The 14987-nt window shown below is 39.9% G+C and overlaps 1 protein-coding gene across 1 annotated transcript in view; it reads left to right on the forward strand.

Annotated features, from left to right (window-relative positions):
• The window catches only part of kcnn3 (potassium intermediate/small conductance calcium-activated channel, subfamily N, member 3), a 62672-nt gene extending 47935 nt beyond the window's left edge, over nucleotides 1–14737 (forward strand). Inside the window, exons 8-10 of the mRNA XM_014412105.3 lie at nucleotides 8764–8891; nucleotides 10036–10105; nucleotides 11534–14737. Coding sequence (XP_014267591.2) covers nucleotides 8764–8891; nucleotides 10036–10105; nucleotides 11534–11953 — 618 coding nt within the window. The 3' untranslated portion in view covers nucleotides 11954–14737. The remainder of the gene's footprint in view (nucleotides 1–8763; nucleotides 8892–10035; nucleotides 10106–11533) is intronic.
• The last annotated feature ends 250 nt before the right edge of the window (nucleotides 14738–14987 follow it).

Here is a 14987-nt window from a genome sequence, read left to right on the forward strand (position 1 = left end):
GAGCGTGGATAAGATATCGACAAAGAAACCAAATAGACTCTGTGTGTCAGTTGTAGCCAGGCTCTCTCTTCATGTTCCTGCAGTCTTTGGCCAGGTCTGTTTTCACAAGATGTTTACCATCCTTAACCATGTGCTCCACAGGTGTTTGCAAGGGCGGCGATATTTTGCAAACTGAATCTGATATGAACAGTTTATTATTGAAAATAAGATTTAACTACCTACCTTTGTTATTATACAACATATTCATTTTGCATCATTTAGTTGTCTGTTATTTGGCTGAAATATCCTAACATAATTCAAAGGCTTGCCTTGACTTTTAGGCATATATTCCTTAGAGGACGACTCCGTGAGTTTATTAACCCCCTGATTTTTGCATGTGACGTATCAGTTTGAGATCTTTTGGCTTCCTGCCTTTTTAGTTTAGTCCAGTCTGCCTTTTGTAAATGATTGTTGGTACACTGAATTAAAACCTCTTCTTCTGCTTCTGAAACAATGTTTGGCTGCCATGAGCATTTCAAAATTCACAACGAGAAAATGACAGAGAATGCTGTTACACACTTGCTTTGTCTTAAATTATCTAAAGTTCATTTAGATATTGTATGTGGTGTCACACCTGGGAAATATCACATTTCAGTGTATTTTTTTTCTTCCATATTCAAGCTTTAATGTCTATGAAGCTATTTTCCCAGTTTAGACTGTTTTAAAGATTATTGTGTCCTTTGTATATGAGAAGCTGTAAAAAAAAAAATCAGTCTCCACCCTGTAAAATTGTGGTTTTCTACAGTCCTCCAAAACTGTTGTCAGAGACCAGAGTTTCAAATATTTTAGGGACTTTCAAGCATCCTTCAATATTTTGTTAACTTGAAATTCACTCCTGAGAGCAGGAGTACCAGATATTAACCCTGAAAAATATAAAGGACCAAGTTCAAGCAGTTTTTCTAGATAATGGAAATTTAAAATGGCCCTTAAAAAAACAATGCTGGAAAAACATAAAAAAACACCCCTACCTGAAATGTTACATAATATCTGCTGAAAAACAGATTTTTACCTTGGATTTTTTTCAAGCAAACCAATTTTTGTCAGTTGTGAAGTTTTTGGTTTGTTTTCTGTTTTTTTGTTTTTGCGTTCATAAATTGTAAAATTTGCTATAGAGACCAAAGATTCCAAGCTAAATATATCTCTGCTTTAAAGCCAGGCATTTTAACTCATGAGTCTTTGGAGATAGACTTGCTTTTGCAGCTAATCCCAATTGAGCATCCAAAGATTTGCAGTTTTTTGACCACAATGCTGTCATTTTTCAAATCAGGTGGTTTTCATTTTAGTTTAATAAGGTCTCAGTCACACTGGTCTAGAAATCAGACAGCAGCTCCCCTAAAATCTGTTGTCACTAGGGTAAAATCTGTATTCCCTGACCAGTTTCCAACATTTTCACTAAGTGTAAGCAGTTGTATACAGAATGGTAAACCCAAAATCTTGTGATCTTGTGATTGCTTTGGTTGCCAGCATGTTGTAATGGTTGCCCGTTGTTTTCATGGAAGGCACAAATTTGTCCACAGTCTGTCGCTAACTACTCGCCGATGGGTGGTGACATTGTTTGAAGTGCAAAGCAAACCCAAAACAGGGAGCGTAAAAACTGTACAGGCCTTACTGCAGCAGTCAAAACGTTTTAAAAGGCACAAGTTTTACTCTCTGTTTATGGTTTATGTTGCATTTTTTTCCCTAACGTGGCATATCGTTTTTGAGTGTCTGCAGACAAGTTACCATTTTCCATGTAAACAGCAAGTGATCATGGAAACCTGCTAGTGACCAAAGCAATCGTAAAAGGGTTTTCGATGCAACACCATATACCTCTTTGCAACCAATTTCTCTTAGCAACAGAAGCAACTTGCAAATTCTCTAGTAATTCCTCTAGTAACCCATGATTACCACGGGATTACTGACTGGTCTCATGGCCTGTGTGAATAGAGGGCTTAGCAATTCACAGCGACTGCCACCAACCTCCAGCAATCACGCCCAAACAGTTGGGTATATATCTTTTTTCCTAGCGACCAGTGTGATTGGGGCTTAATTATCAAATTAATAGCTATTTAAATTTTGCAGCAGTACTCAGTGCTTTGAGCTAACGTTAGCAGTTTTGCTAAGTGTTTTACCACCTTGCCTGTAGAAACTTGGCTTTTGTTTTAATGTTCAAAAGTTTCTTTGTTAGTACAGTGAATGTGAGTTTTTGGGCCTGCTGACAGCCTGGTGAAACGGTGTAGCCTGATCATATTAGCATGATCAGTTTAGCATTTAGCTCAAAGTACAGCTTCACCGCGCTGCTAGCCGGCCTAAAGATTCTTGTTTCAGCAGGTTACCTTAATTTGCATTCATACTCCTCATTGAAATGCAAATTCATCTTCACCTCTTCAAGTGGCAGACAGTGTACATATCAATCATTTTTCCATTAGTTTTTTAGCCTTTTCAGCTTTTCTGCTAAACTCGATGCAGATCAGGTTATGTGGAGGCTGTGTGGTTTGTGTAGCTGGTAATTGTGACCATAAATGTGCTAAATACTATAATCAAATGAATTTTTATCGTTTATTCAGCTAACCTACAATTTTTTCACAATCCCCTGGTAATTACAAAAGTACCTGCTGCGGTACATGTGTACCTTAAGTTTTAAAGGTTGAGGAAAGTCACATCAAATCCCAAATTTTTAACTGGTAGCTAAAAAAGTATTGTATTTTTTGTCACACTGATCAACTTTATTAGCCCCTCAAGCAAAAAGATTATATTCATATTTTAAAGCAAATGCCATCATCATTAAGGGTAATTCATGATCTTAATAAACCCGCTCATCAAGTAACGGAGGCCTCCTAGAGCAATATGCAGCATGCTGCTTGGTGACATTTCCCTTCAAAGGGTCTACGGTTTATGCTGCGGTAATTGTCTCCTGCCCTCTATCACTGAGAGACCAATGATTGAAGCTGTTGTGTGCACATTGATTTACATAGCCGGGGCCATTCTTTGCCACATCTTTGTACCAAGAGAATACAATCAGTCAAAGCTTTATAATAAATAATGCAACAATAGCTTCAACATCTTGCCATCATCATATGTGCGCACACACACAAACAGACAGGAAAGCACACAGTCTGTCTTTCTAACTCACTGCAATGCTGTCTACTTCCCTTTGAAGGATTAACAAGAATGTCAATTAAATGCCAGAGAGACGCTCTTAGCTGATCTGAACGAGGTGTTGTGCAATCTAATGTAATTTTGTAATGTTGTCTAAAGAATAGGGTGTGGTTCATCAATAGCATGAAAATCTGAGCCCAAAAATCTCGCTGTAACTTTTCCTTATGATTTTGACACTTTTTGACAATTTTTTGAATCCTTTCTATTTTCATGATTGATGAATACTTGCTGCTTTCATCCTCGATCAGTTTTTTATGCAGAGCAATGTCAAGACTGAAGTTGATATTTTGAACCCCTGTGCAGTGCACATTGCGTGTGGAGGGCCTAATAACCTTATCGGGGAGAATGATTTCCTTCCAAAGACTGATGCACCGAGTTAATTTTCATGCAGTGCTCAGTGAAGTCTCTCCATCTGATAGGATTAATGCAAATGTTAATTAAATAGCAGTTAATCTAGTCCTTAAGTTGACTATGTGTGTGAGGTGTGATTTGTTGTTGTTTGATGCCAGGACTGTTTTTTCTTCTCGATTCTTGGTTTGTTGCTGCTGTTTTTTGTGGCTGTGTACTGAAGCACTGGTTGATTCAGAGCACTGCTGGAAGCCCATTTGGTCAAAATTTCACCCTCAACTTTCAGAGAGCTCACTCAACACCAAGAAAAGCAGGACATGCTTGCTCAGGCGCTAAGTCAGTGGGCTAACATCTCCTTCCTTTTGATGGCGCTACGATGTCAAATTCCAGTGTTAAATTCCTTTTATTGAAGCAGTAAGCCAGTTGACTGTGTGACTGTGGCTGACACCGTCTGTATCTGAGGTCATTACTTTTTTTTCAGGCTTTTAAACTCTCGTTCCAAGTTAGAAGCTGGAAAAAAAATCTTTCTAGAAATTTGCACTCGGGATGCATATTCTGCTTTCACACTGGACCACTACTTAATTCAGGGCACTTTTACGAGTCCCTCCGGCACATTTCAGAGCTTCGGCCTGTCTGAATATTCAGAGTGCACTCTGGACTCTGGCCAAGGAGGAGGTGCCGCAGTGCCTTCCAATGTTTACACCAGTAGCCAAATGGGAGCAATCTAACCCCCGAAGATTTCCACTAAGCTAGCTTCCACTCCACATAATAAAAATAACTTTTAGCAGCCTTTTCATTTATAAGCATATCGTTATTCATTGTTATTATAGTCATATTGTGATGGTGACAATTCATTCAATGCTCCACGAGTGCATTTACATATCTCATTGATGTTTTTTTTCAGTTTTTGCCAGTTGAACTTGCACATGAGCTTCCTTCTAATGTAGAAAATGTGTTAGCCCCCTAATAAGATCCAGTGATTATTTTAACTGTAATTTAATGTTCTGTGATTTTATTGATTTGTTTCACCTTTAACTTGAGCCTAAGGGCATCACTCTCCTTTGCTTTGGATGCTGAAATAGTGATTATTGTCCTTGTGTGTGGCCATGTTTGTGTCTGCCTAAGTGTCTCCTTGTCCCCTTGTCAGTGTGTCTGTGAAGGGAAGGTCAGAGCAGGTAAGGCCACGTGTCACAGTGGCACATGGATGAGTTTGTTGCCAAGGCAGTTCGTCTGTTTGTTTTCTGATCACTGGAAAAACACCATTGTGTGTCCAGCATCTCAGAGCCTAATTACATGCACAGGTCATTAACCCTATAAGTGCTAGACTTTTATTTAAATGTCCAATTGAGTAAAAATCTCCAGTTCTACTCTACAGCTATAAAACTGTAGGGCCAAAATTAATACATTTAGAATTAATTTTGATATATAATGTTTCTGCATCTGTGAGACTTGAAAATATCCAGCAAAAAAAATTATTATCTCTCAAAACTATAAATTACTAACATGACATGATAGTTTTACGCAGTTGCTGCACATTTGTCGACTGCACATTCATTATGTGAGTCTCCGATTCCACCACATCCCAAATATGCTCTGTTGGATTGAGATCTGGTGACTATGGATGCCATTTGAGTACAGTGGATTCAATGTCAAGTCAAAGAAACCAGTTTGAGATGAATGAAGCTTTGACATTCTGAAAGCAGCAATCAGAAGAAGGGTACTCTATGATCATGAAAGGGTGGACATGGTCAGCAGCATTAGCTGGGCAGACTGTGGTGTTTAAATGATGTTCAACTGCTACTAAAGGGCATAAATTGTGCCAAGAAAATATCCCCACAACATTACACCACTACTTCCAGTCTGAATCACTGACTGAAGCCAGGATGGATCCATGCTTTTATGTCGTTTACACCAAATTAAAACCTTACCATCTGAATGTCACAGCAGAAAGCAAGACTCATTAAACCAGGGAATATTTTTCATATCTTATGTCCAATTTTGGTGAGCCTGTGTGGGAATTTTAGCATCAGTTTCCTGTTTCTACCTGACAGAAGTGACACCGGTGTGATCGTTTGCTGCCCAGAGATGCTCTTCTGCATACCCTGGTTGTGTTTTCTTTTTTAACTCATTTTTACCTTCCTATCTGCTGAAAGCAGTCTGACCTCAGACATCACCAAGACTTTTTCAACTAGAGAACTACTGCTCGCTGGATATTTTCTCTTTTGCATGCCACTCTTTGTAAACTTTAGGGATGGTTGTGTAGTAAAATCAGAGTAGATTAGCAGCAAATCTGGCACCAAGAACTGTGCTAATTTTAAAATCACTTAAATTCCCTTTCTTCTCCATTCTGATGCTTGAACTTCAGCAGGTCAACTTGACCATGTCTACATGCCTGAGTATATTAAGCTGCTGCCGTGTGATTAGATATTCCCGTTAATGATAGGTTCACAAACAGCTGAACAGGTGTACCTAATAAAATAGCCAGTGAGGTTTTGTAAGTCAGTGACACTAATGGTGTTGAACCTGGTCTAAAAATTCTCAACAATTCTACATCCATTTTAGTCTCAGCAGCAATAAGAAGCTGATTTCATTTTAAGTGAAAGTGCCACACTTGGCAACCTTTGAAAATGGCAGTGGTTGTGTCTTTATAATCCTGGTATGTGGACCTCCAGGGTGAAAAAGGTTGAGTCTTTCTTGGTTTAGCAATTTAGCTTTACCTCTGATCTTGTTTCCAACTGATGAGAAAAAAAAAAGTCTATTTCTCTTCTTCCCTTCTTTTCCCAGTTTTGGTATTTCAGTTAATGTTTATTTAGTAAATGGAAACGTTCTGTTTTTAATGTATTATAAACTGGGATTACATATATATATATAGTAATTTCAGTAAAATGTTTCTATTTCTGCTGATTAATTTATATTCTGCAACATGTCATCAACTGCCTAGCATGCTGAGAAGTGGGAGCCCCATGCGTTAACAGACTTTGCGTGTACCTGCCATAAGGTGTGCCACACAGGGGAGCAGCCAGAACAGATCTTTGACCCAAACCAGCCAGATGGCCCTAACATGGTTGCCCGAGTACAAGCCATATGGTCCAGGAATGGCTGCCGCTGCTGTCATTTGGTTTCTCGTGGCGTATTCTTAGCGGTTCATGTTGAGTCTGTTAGCTTTGTTAATGGAGTAGCTGTCTTTGCATCGATATCGACATTGATTCACAGGAGGAGAGAGACAATTAAATACAGTGTGCCGGTGGTGGTGGGGTCTTTGCAAAAAATACACAGTTGGGTTTCATTTTTTGTTTCCAGGATTTAAATGATGCTTTATAATCATCTGCACAAAAAAGAAAGAAAAAAATGTCCAGCAGCGGTAGACTCCCTCTGCACTGCTGGACCTGTGCTTGAAAACTGTGGAAAAACTTCCGCAGCCTGCCATTCAGTCAGACACAAGATGCCATCAATCATCATCTTTCACTCACCCTGCAGCCATTAATCATGTGATAAACAAGATCTGGCATTTCAGTCTACCAAAGGGCCCACAGCTTTAAACAGTACTGAATGTGCTCTTTAGTGCCTGTAAAACAAAAAGAGAGAGAGAGAGCAATAATGAACTCTATTTATTCCAACATAATCTAAGTAAGTTAATACTAATTAATCTTACATGTATCCTTCAGCAGCATATCTAATGTAATGTAGTTTAGATGTAGTGTCTCAAAAAGCGCTGCTATAAACATGTTATATATAAACAACATTAGCGCCCCCGGCCTATTAAACAGCATGTCAGGGTTGTGATGGCTCTTTAAGATCTTTGCAGGTCTGTCACTGCCTGTGTTTGCCACACGGTTGGGAGGTCTGTAATCCCATTGATGCATACTGGAAGGTGATGCTTGCACATTCAAATTATGTCATTCCATGAATTTTAACATAAATGTGTTTTATTTTGTAGGGTTACTGTAAGTTTTGTTCTTGTGTGTTTTTTTTTTTTTAAATTAAGCAGAATAAAGGTTTTGGGGTTTTTTTATCTTTACTGTCTTTACAAATGGTGGATAACGTGTCGAATTTGCTGAATCACGGGGGCCTTATATATTATCTATAGTTCGCTCGATGAGCTCTAGTTGATTTGACTTCCTCTGTGTTATTGAAAACACATCTGCAAGGCCCACGGCCTCCTACTCTCTTCATCTGTAGCCAATAGTGTGTGCGTGTGTCTGCATGTGTGTATGTGTAGGCGTGTATGTGAGTGAGCAGTCCTTGACTGCAGTGGATGGGTGCTGATTAGCCAAGCTGCCGGGGTCTTTTGTGCTCCTCAGACGGGGGTATAATTGTTCTTTGTTCAATGCTCAGCATCTCTTTGAAGTCTCTCATTCAATTTATGTCCTTACAGATTCTCTCTCCCTTCTCTATGGTGTCCACCCTCGCTTTTTTCGATGGGTGTCAGACCCCTGTGTTGTAATTACATAGCAACCTATAAAATACATGAAACATACAGGAACAAGTATGGAGCCGCGAGAAAGTAGAAGAATCCCGATATTTATCTATAGAAAATGACCAGAAACTGACATTTCAAACAGGCATTTTATTAAATCAAAGAAATCTCCCATTCTGCTGGTCCAAACAAATGAAGTGAAGAAAAATAACCGTCTTGGAGTGGCTCGCCACAACTGAGCATCATTACATAGGCTAATGTTCCTCCTCTGTAGAGATGGGGAATGCCTTTGACAGCTAGTTTGAGTGCAGTGACTGTGCAGCGATTGTTGCTTTCAGTTGTTGTCATAATTAAACAGAAGATCACTGGTTTTAATACACTGCGATGGTGCTGCGCTGAATTACTTCAGCCAGCCAAGATAATGCAGCCCCATTTGAATAAGTCTAAGATATAATGTGGCATGTAGACAAACCAAGAGAAGAGAGAAGTGTGTGTGAGGGGGAGACTCCTGTTGGTTCTCATTGCCAATCTCCCTAAGGAGAGAGCTGTTTATGCACACATGAAAAGCATTGGCAGGCAAGCCGGTATGTGTAGAGAGAGAGGGAGCATGAGAGAGAGACAGAGAGAATGAGGGCAGCCTCTAAGAAGAGAATGATGGTTTAGTGTTTGTTTTTTTTCTCTTTGCATAGATAATAGCAAAACCAGGGAAAAAAGAGAAAGACGAGAGGGCTGGGCAAACCTGTTGCCAGTTTCAGTTGCCAAGGACCACCTGTTGCTAACAATAAGTGTGTATATGTGTGCTTATTCTTTTTTGGGAGCAGATAAAGAATGCAGCTGCTAATGTACTAAGAGAGACTTGGCTCATCTACAAACACACCAAGCTGATGAAGAAGATCGACCATTCGAGAGTCCGCAAACACCAGCGGAAGTTCCTCCAGGCTATACATCAGTGAGACCGCACCTCACACAACACTACATACACTCGCGCACGCAAGCACACCCGTGCACACGAGCACATGCGCATGACGGCGCTGCTGAGCTGATGAAGCCTTTGAAATCAGCTGTACTTTCTATCCACCCACAGGTTGAATCAACGCTGATCATCAGATAAAATGCATTAATCCCCGCACACACAAACACACACACACACACACGCATGATGTGATTCATCATCTACGAAAGGGCAGGTTCAATCCAGGCAAATACACTTGTGGGAATGGATAATCATGTGCATTGTGTGCTGTTAGAGACACTCCGATCACCCTGTCATCTCTCCCAAAAAGTGATGCTGCTGTTACAAGTGCTCAGAGTGTAATTCACACACATAAAGAAAAAGATTTTTTGTATATCCTCCGTCCAGCATCTAAATGAAGGATCTCGTAAATGTTTCCTGATCCTTTGATCTTTAACGGTTCAACTTCAGGACAATTCAAAAGCCAGAGTCAAGAGACGTAAGGCTGTGTTAAATCTAACATTCAAAGGCTAATCCTTATTCATGTGGACTGTGGACTGGCTGTGTCAACACAGCAACCGGGCTGACTCGATGGGAATAGGGGTACATTCTGTGGTTAAAATCTGTTAGCATAACAGGAGACGGGCTCAGCTGGGGGTGCAGTCTCATAAAGTCAGCCTCACAGGGTTTGTTTTATGAAAACACAGGTTAGTTCACCAATTATTGTATAGTGCTTTGAGAGTCCAATAGGCTTTTAATTGGACTAAAGTACAATGATTTTTTTTTATCAGATTTTTTGGTTTATTTCCCTCTAGGTCTTGTGCCCCAAAAGTTTTCCTTAATAATAATTATCTTTTAACTTTTAATGTTTCTTTTCCTGCATTCATTATATATATACAAATATATGTATTCTCTACTTCATGACAAGATTACTATGTTTCAGTCCACACTGTGCGCTTGCTGTTATTGTACATTCAAATCAAGGGACACACTGCAGGTAGAAATGAAGCTCAACTTGGCAAGGTGACCGCTCCAGAGTGGTGTTGTCTGAACCCTGAGGGATTAACTCTCTGGTCCAACCACAGCATATTTACCGGGTTTCCACCCTGTATGTGTGTTTTATGTGTGCATCTGTTTGCAGATTACGCAGCGTGAAAATGGAGCAGAGGAAACTCAGCGATCAGGCCAACACACTAGTGGATCTCTCAAAGGTGAGGCACACATCAGTGCTCTTCATTTTTGCATACAGGTTAGTCGCTCATACCTGACATGCTTTTGCTCCCCCCAAAAATTTTGCACAGCATTTCTCCGTTTCCATGCTGATCTGCCTGTTTCTGTGGCTTTGCGTCTCCTAGCAACCAGAAGAAGTGTTAAAACAGGGATGACTGAGTGAGAGAGTGAGGAGGAAACGAGAGGAGGGAGGGGAGTGCTCGTGTTTTTTCTGTTACTGTGTGGGTGTTTGAGTGAGAATGTAAGCGCACGTGTGTGTGTGTGTGTGTGTGTGTGTGTGTGTGTGTGTGTGTGTGTGTGTGTGTGTGTGTTCTTTCAGAGGAGCGATGCCTTTAGCACCAAATATTTTGCAATTTTGCAATCTCAGTCTCAATTGGCCACTTGTGCATTTACCATGGTTACAGAGACAGGGATGTGTAAGGCAGGGACATTCTTTTTTTTTTTTTTTTTTTTTTTTAAATGACATTCTGTTGGCTTCCTTTCATCCTCTCTCTTCTCGCTCTTTTTCTTTCTTCACAGTGTTATAAAGCCCGGTCTAGTGTGATTTCTAATCCCTCTTAGTTTTTTTTTTTGTCATTTTTGCTTAGTCTTTCTCTTTCTGACACTTTACCTTATTCTGTAACCGTGGGTGACCAGTTGCGGTCTGTCCACAAACTGACTCACCTAAGTGTAAACATTTGCAGGGACAGGGGCAGGGCTGATGGGATTTAAAATACCCTCGTGAAGACAAAGACACTAGTTAAAATCGCATACAAAATATGTATGTATATGTATTGGCATATGTAATACACACAAAGTTAAAACAGCAGAAAAACATCACAATTAAAAAGTTTATTATTCATTTGGCATTGCATTGGTAGTTCTAGACAGACAGTCACTGCTCCAGATTTGTTAGTGGTTGCCCTGAACGGCCAGTTTTAAAGCTTTCTTACTAAGGTGGTTAAGCCGTGCTGAAGTGCTTCATTTACAACTGTGGGATATCTTTGTATTGTCAGCAGGCTGTCAGTTGTGGAAACACTGAGGCATATTATTAAAATTTCACCTATTTTTACACCTCAGGCTGTTCATTTTTCATTAAAGTTTTTCAGAATGTACTTTTTATGCTAAAAGACGGGGAAAATGTTTCAAGCTGTTTTCTTTTTTTTACCTTTATGCAGTGGTTTTACTCATCCAGCACACTTCAGATCAAACTGGGCCGCATGTGACCCAGCTAAAATGAATTTGACATCCCTGCTCTACTTAGTGTCTCTCCTTATTCAATACCAACGTATTTTGTTTTTTTTAAAACAAGCTTTCATAGAGCGACTGTGTTATCTTCCTGTTTTTACGTGTTTGCAGTCTGTCTCCCTTCTTCAAAGTACGCCGTGTGCACTGACTCATCTCCCACTCTCCACTCTCTCCTTTCATAGATGCAGAGTGTCATGTATGAGCTCATGTCCGAGCTCAACGACCGCAGCGAGGACTTGGAGCGTCAGATGCTGTCCCTGGAGCAGCGGGTGGAGCAGCTCACGGCGGGCTTCAACGCCTTGCCCGCTCACCTGTCTGCAACCCTCAGCGCCCAGCATGCTGCCCTGGTTCACCTGCTCCGGGAGAGGGATGCAAGGGATGGTAGAGGAGGAGGAGGAGGTGCTGTGGTTCCACTGTCCCCTGCTGCTTCTTTAACCACTGCGCCAGCTTCAGTTTCTCCAGTCCAGGTCACAGCTCCTGCACCACCTTCAGCTCCGGTTTCTACTTTGGCGTTGGAGTCCCCTCTGTCGCCCCCACCCCTGAGCCCAGAGGGGAGCTTGGAGGCTAGCTCCAACCCCAACACGTGCACCTCTAGCTGCTGAGGACAGCTTTTTTTTTCTTTTCTTTTTTTTTCTTGGACCAGGAGAGGACAAATATGAGGAAAAATAGGGAGGAAGGACGAGGGCTGCGCTAGTCCTCACACTTCAGACTAAAGGAGAGAAATGGGAGATGAGAGAAATGTCTGGTGATCCTCGGAAACTAACGCTCCAAGAGGGAGGGAGGAAGACTATGAGGAGAAATAATGGGATTAAGATGGAGGGCCTGTATGAGTGATGAGACATGTTAGGGACTTTGGGGCGCTTTACTTGATGAGGGAAGGAGAAGAAAAATGGGGATAAAATGGAGACTCTAAAAGGTGTGAGGGGGAGGAAGGATGCCAAGAGGGTGAGAAATTGAGGTAGAGAGAATGAGGAGGACGAAAGAGAGAGGAGGAGAAATAACGAAGAATAATTATATGAACTCCTAAATGGAATCCACTCCAATTACTGAAGAATGCCTTTTATTATCTCTATCTCTCTCTCTTCTACGTCTCTCTTTCTCCCTCTCTTTCCTTCCCCCTTCCCAATCCCTCACTCCCGTCATCAGGAATTAATGACCATGACTTTTTATCCTTATGATGTATTTTCTATCTGAATGCTAATTGTGTATTAACGAGCATCCCTTTAACAAAAGGTTCGATCAATACGACCACGATTTAAAAAAATGAAAAATAAAAAAATAAATAACTAGTGGCATGCACCACACACACACACACACACACATACACACACAAATCATGTCATCCACGCAATACGAGCTAACACAGCACAAACACAAATATACAGACTCTCACAAAGGCCCTATTTACGCTCACACATAGAAAATAATGCACTAGCCCACAAGATGATACTAAAAGCCAATACTGCCAAGCACATGATGCACTGTCAATCTCCATAGAGCACTGCCAAGCGATGTAGACACACTGTAAAAAATGTTCATCTTAACAATTTATCTTTTGTGGGTGTGAGCTGATGCAGTAGTTTAGACTTACGATGCGTAGTTGTGACATTTTAACTACTCAGCCGGGAGAATTGTAACCGTTCAGTGAACTACACAAATTATAGATCAAGCTGAAACAAGCTGATACAGAGGGACGTGAGTCATCATAATGTCTGTTTGTGATGATGAAGACAGTAGCTGATGGTAAAATAACCTAACACAACTACTACAGGACTTTATTACTGCATTTACAGAATTACAGATTGAAACGAACTGATGTTTAAAGTGTACTTTGCTGTGCTGAAATGAGACTGTGGTCTTGTTTCATTTCTGTGGACGTTTCGTATGACAGCAGCAGAAGGTGGACAATTAATAGTTGTATTAAGTGCATTAATACTGGGGCGGCTATTAGAAGAAAAATTAGCTTATTATACACATATTTTTTGTACTGGCATTTAAAAATGGTTGATTGATTTCTGAAGATACCCGTTAAAACAAACGCTGCAGAACTCTAAAGTTGGCTCTTTGCACAATCTTGATGCTCCACATTTAGTGCGAGTACTCGTTTAATGCCACTAAATTTGGGTGTTTTGACCCAAAGATCTACAGCAGATGCGGTTAGGTCCACAACTTGTTGTCTTTTTGTCTCTCCATGCCACCACAGTGGCTTAGAAATAAAACTAAAAACTAACTTTAAAAAAATGCATTAACTGTTTAAGAATTATCCACATTTGTATACACAGTCCCTCATTTTCAGAGGCTCAAAAGTATCTTGACAATTGACAAGCAGCTTCATAGCTAGGTGGGGCCTGTTGCCTTGTTATTTCATGACGTGATTCAAAGAGTGGAATTTCTATTTCATAGTTGTTCATGGTCATTCCAAGTGAGGGAGGTCGTCATTAGGCTTAAAAATTCAAAATAAGTCAATAAGTGTCAACTGCTGAGTGGCCATTCTTGAAAAGAAAGACAACAGAAAACAAATGAAATGGATGATGAAAGAATGGCTAAAAAACAACTTCACAGCATCTAACTGAGTCAAAAAAAAACAACTCTCACCAGGATGTACAGTAGGTGTATCACTGTCAAAGTCTACATCTGTAAGTTTGTAACTGTTAATCCAGAGGGTTTACAACAAGCTGCAAACCAGTGGTTACACTTAAGAACAAGTAGGTTAGATTATACTTCCTAAAAAAACATCTAGAAATTAATATTTAAATAAAGATGAGCCTGTGGCAGAATTATGGGAAGAAAGAAGGAAAGAGAAGGAAAGAGAGAAACACCTATTGATTTGAAGATAACACATTATCTGTCAGAAACAGTGGGAGAAGTGTTGGTGGAACCCCATCACTAGTGTTTACTGATGACGTGACTAACAGAAGTGGCAGGATGAATTGTAAAGTGTACAGGGCTGTACTCAAAAAGACATGGAGTATTCGTCAATGACCAAGTTATTTTTGATTGATTGATTGATTGATTGAATCTTTATTTTGAACATGTTGAAAAAGTATATAAAAAAATAGAATTAAAAGAGACAAATGAACAAAGCAAACAAAAGGAAAACGAGCAACCACAACTCCAAATAACGTCCATGTTCAAAAAGGAGCAGGAAGAAGCATAAGCTTATTTAATCCCACCCCTTTTCCACTATCTAGTATCAATAGACTACAGAAATACCTCCTTGCAATTACATTATATGTTATGTGTAATTTTTTTTTTAATATATACACATATATGCTTCTATCTATCCATACATACGTATATACACACATACATATACACATTTTCAATAACCCCATTAACGTCTGAAGGATACACAACCTACAATTTTATATATATATATATATATATATATATATATATATATATATATATATATATATATATATATATATATATATATATATATTTAAATATACCCATACCAACAAACCCGTGCATGCGCACACACATGAAAATATTAGACAAGAACACCCTATCAAATCTCTACTTCCTCCCTGCACCCTGTAAAAACCATATCCTTAAACCGCTATTTAAACTGCGCCATGCTTGGACATTGCTTCATATCTTTACTTAGTCTGTTCCACAGCTTCACTCCAC

Source organism: Maylandia zebra, linkage group LG11, assembly GCF_041146795.1.
Source record: "Maylandia zebra isolate NMK-2024a linkage group LG11, Mzebra_GT3a, whole genome shotgun sequence".
NCBI lineage: Eukaryota > Metazoa > Chordata > Actinopteri > Cichliformes > Cichlidae > Maylandia > Maylandia zebra.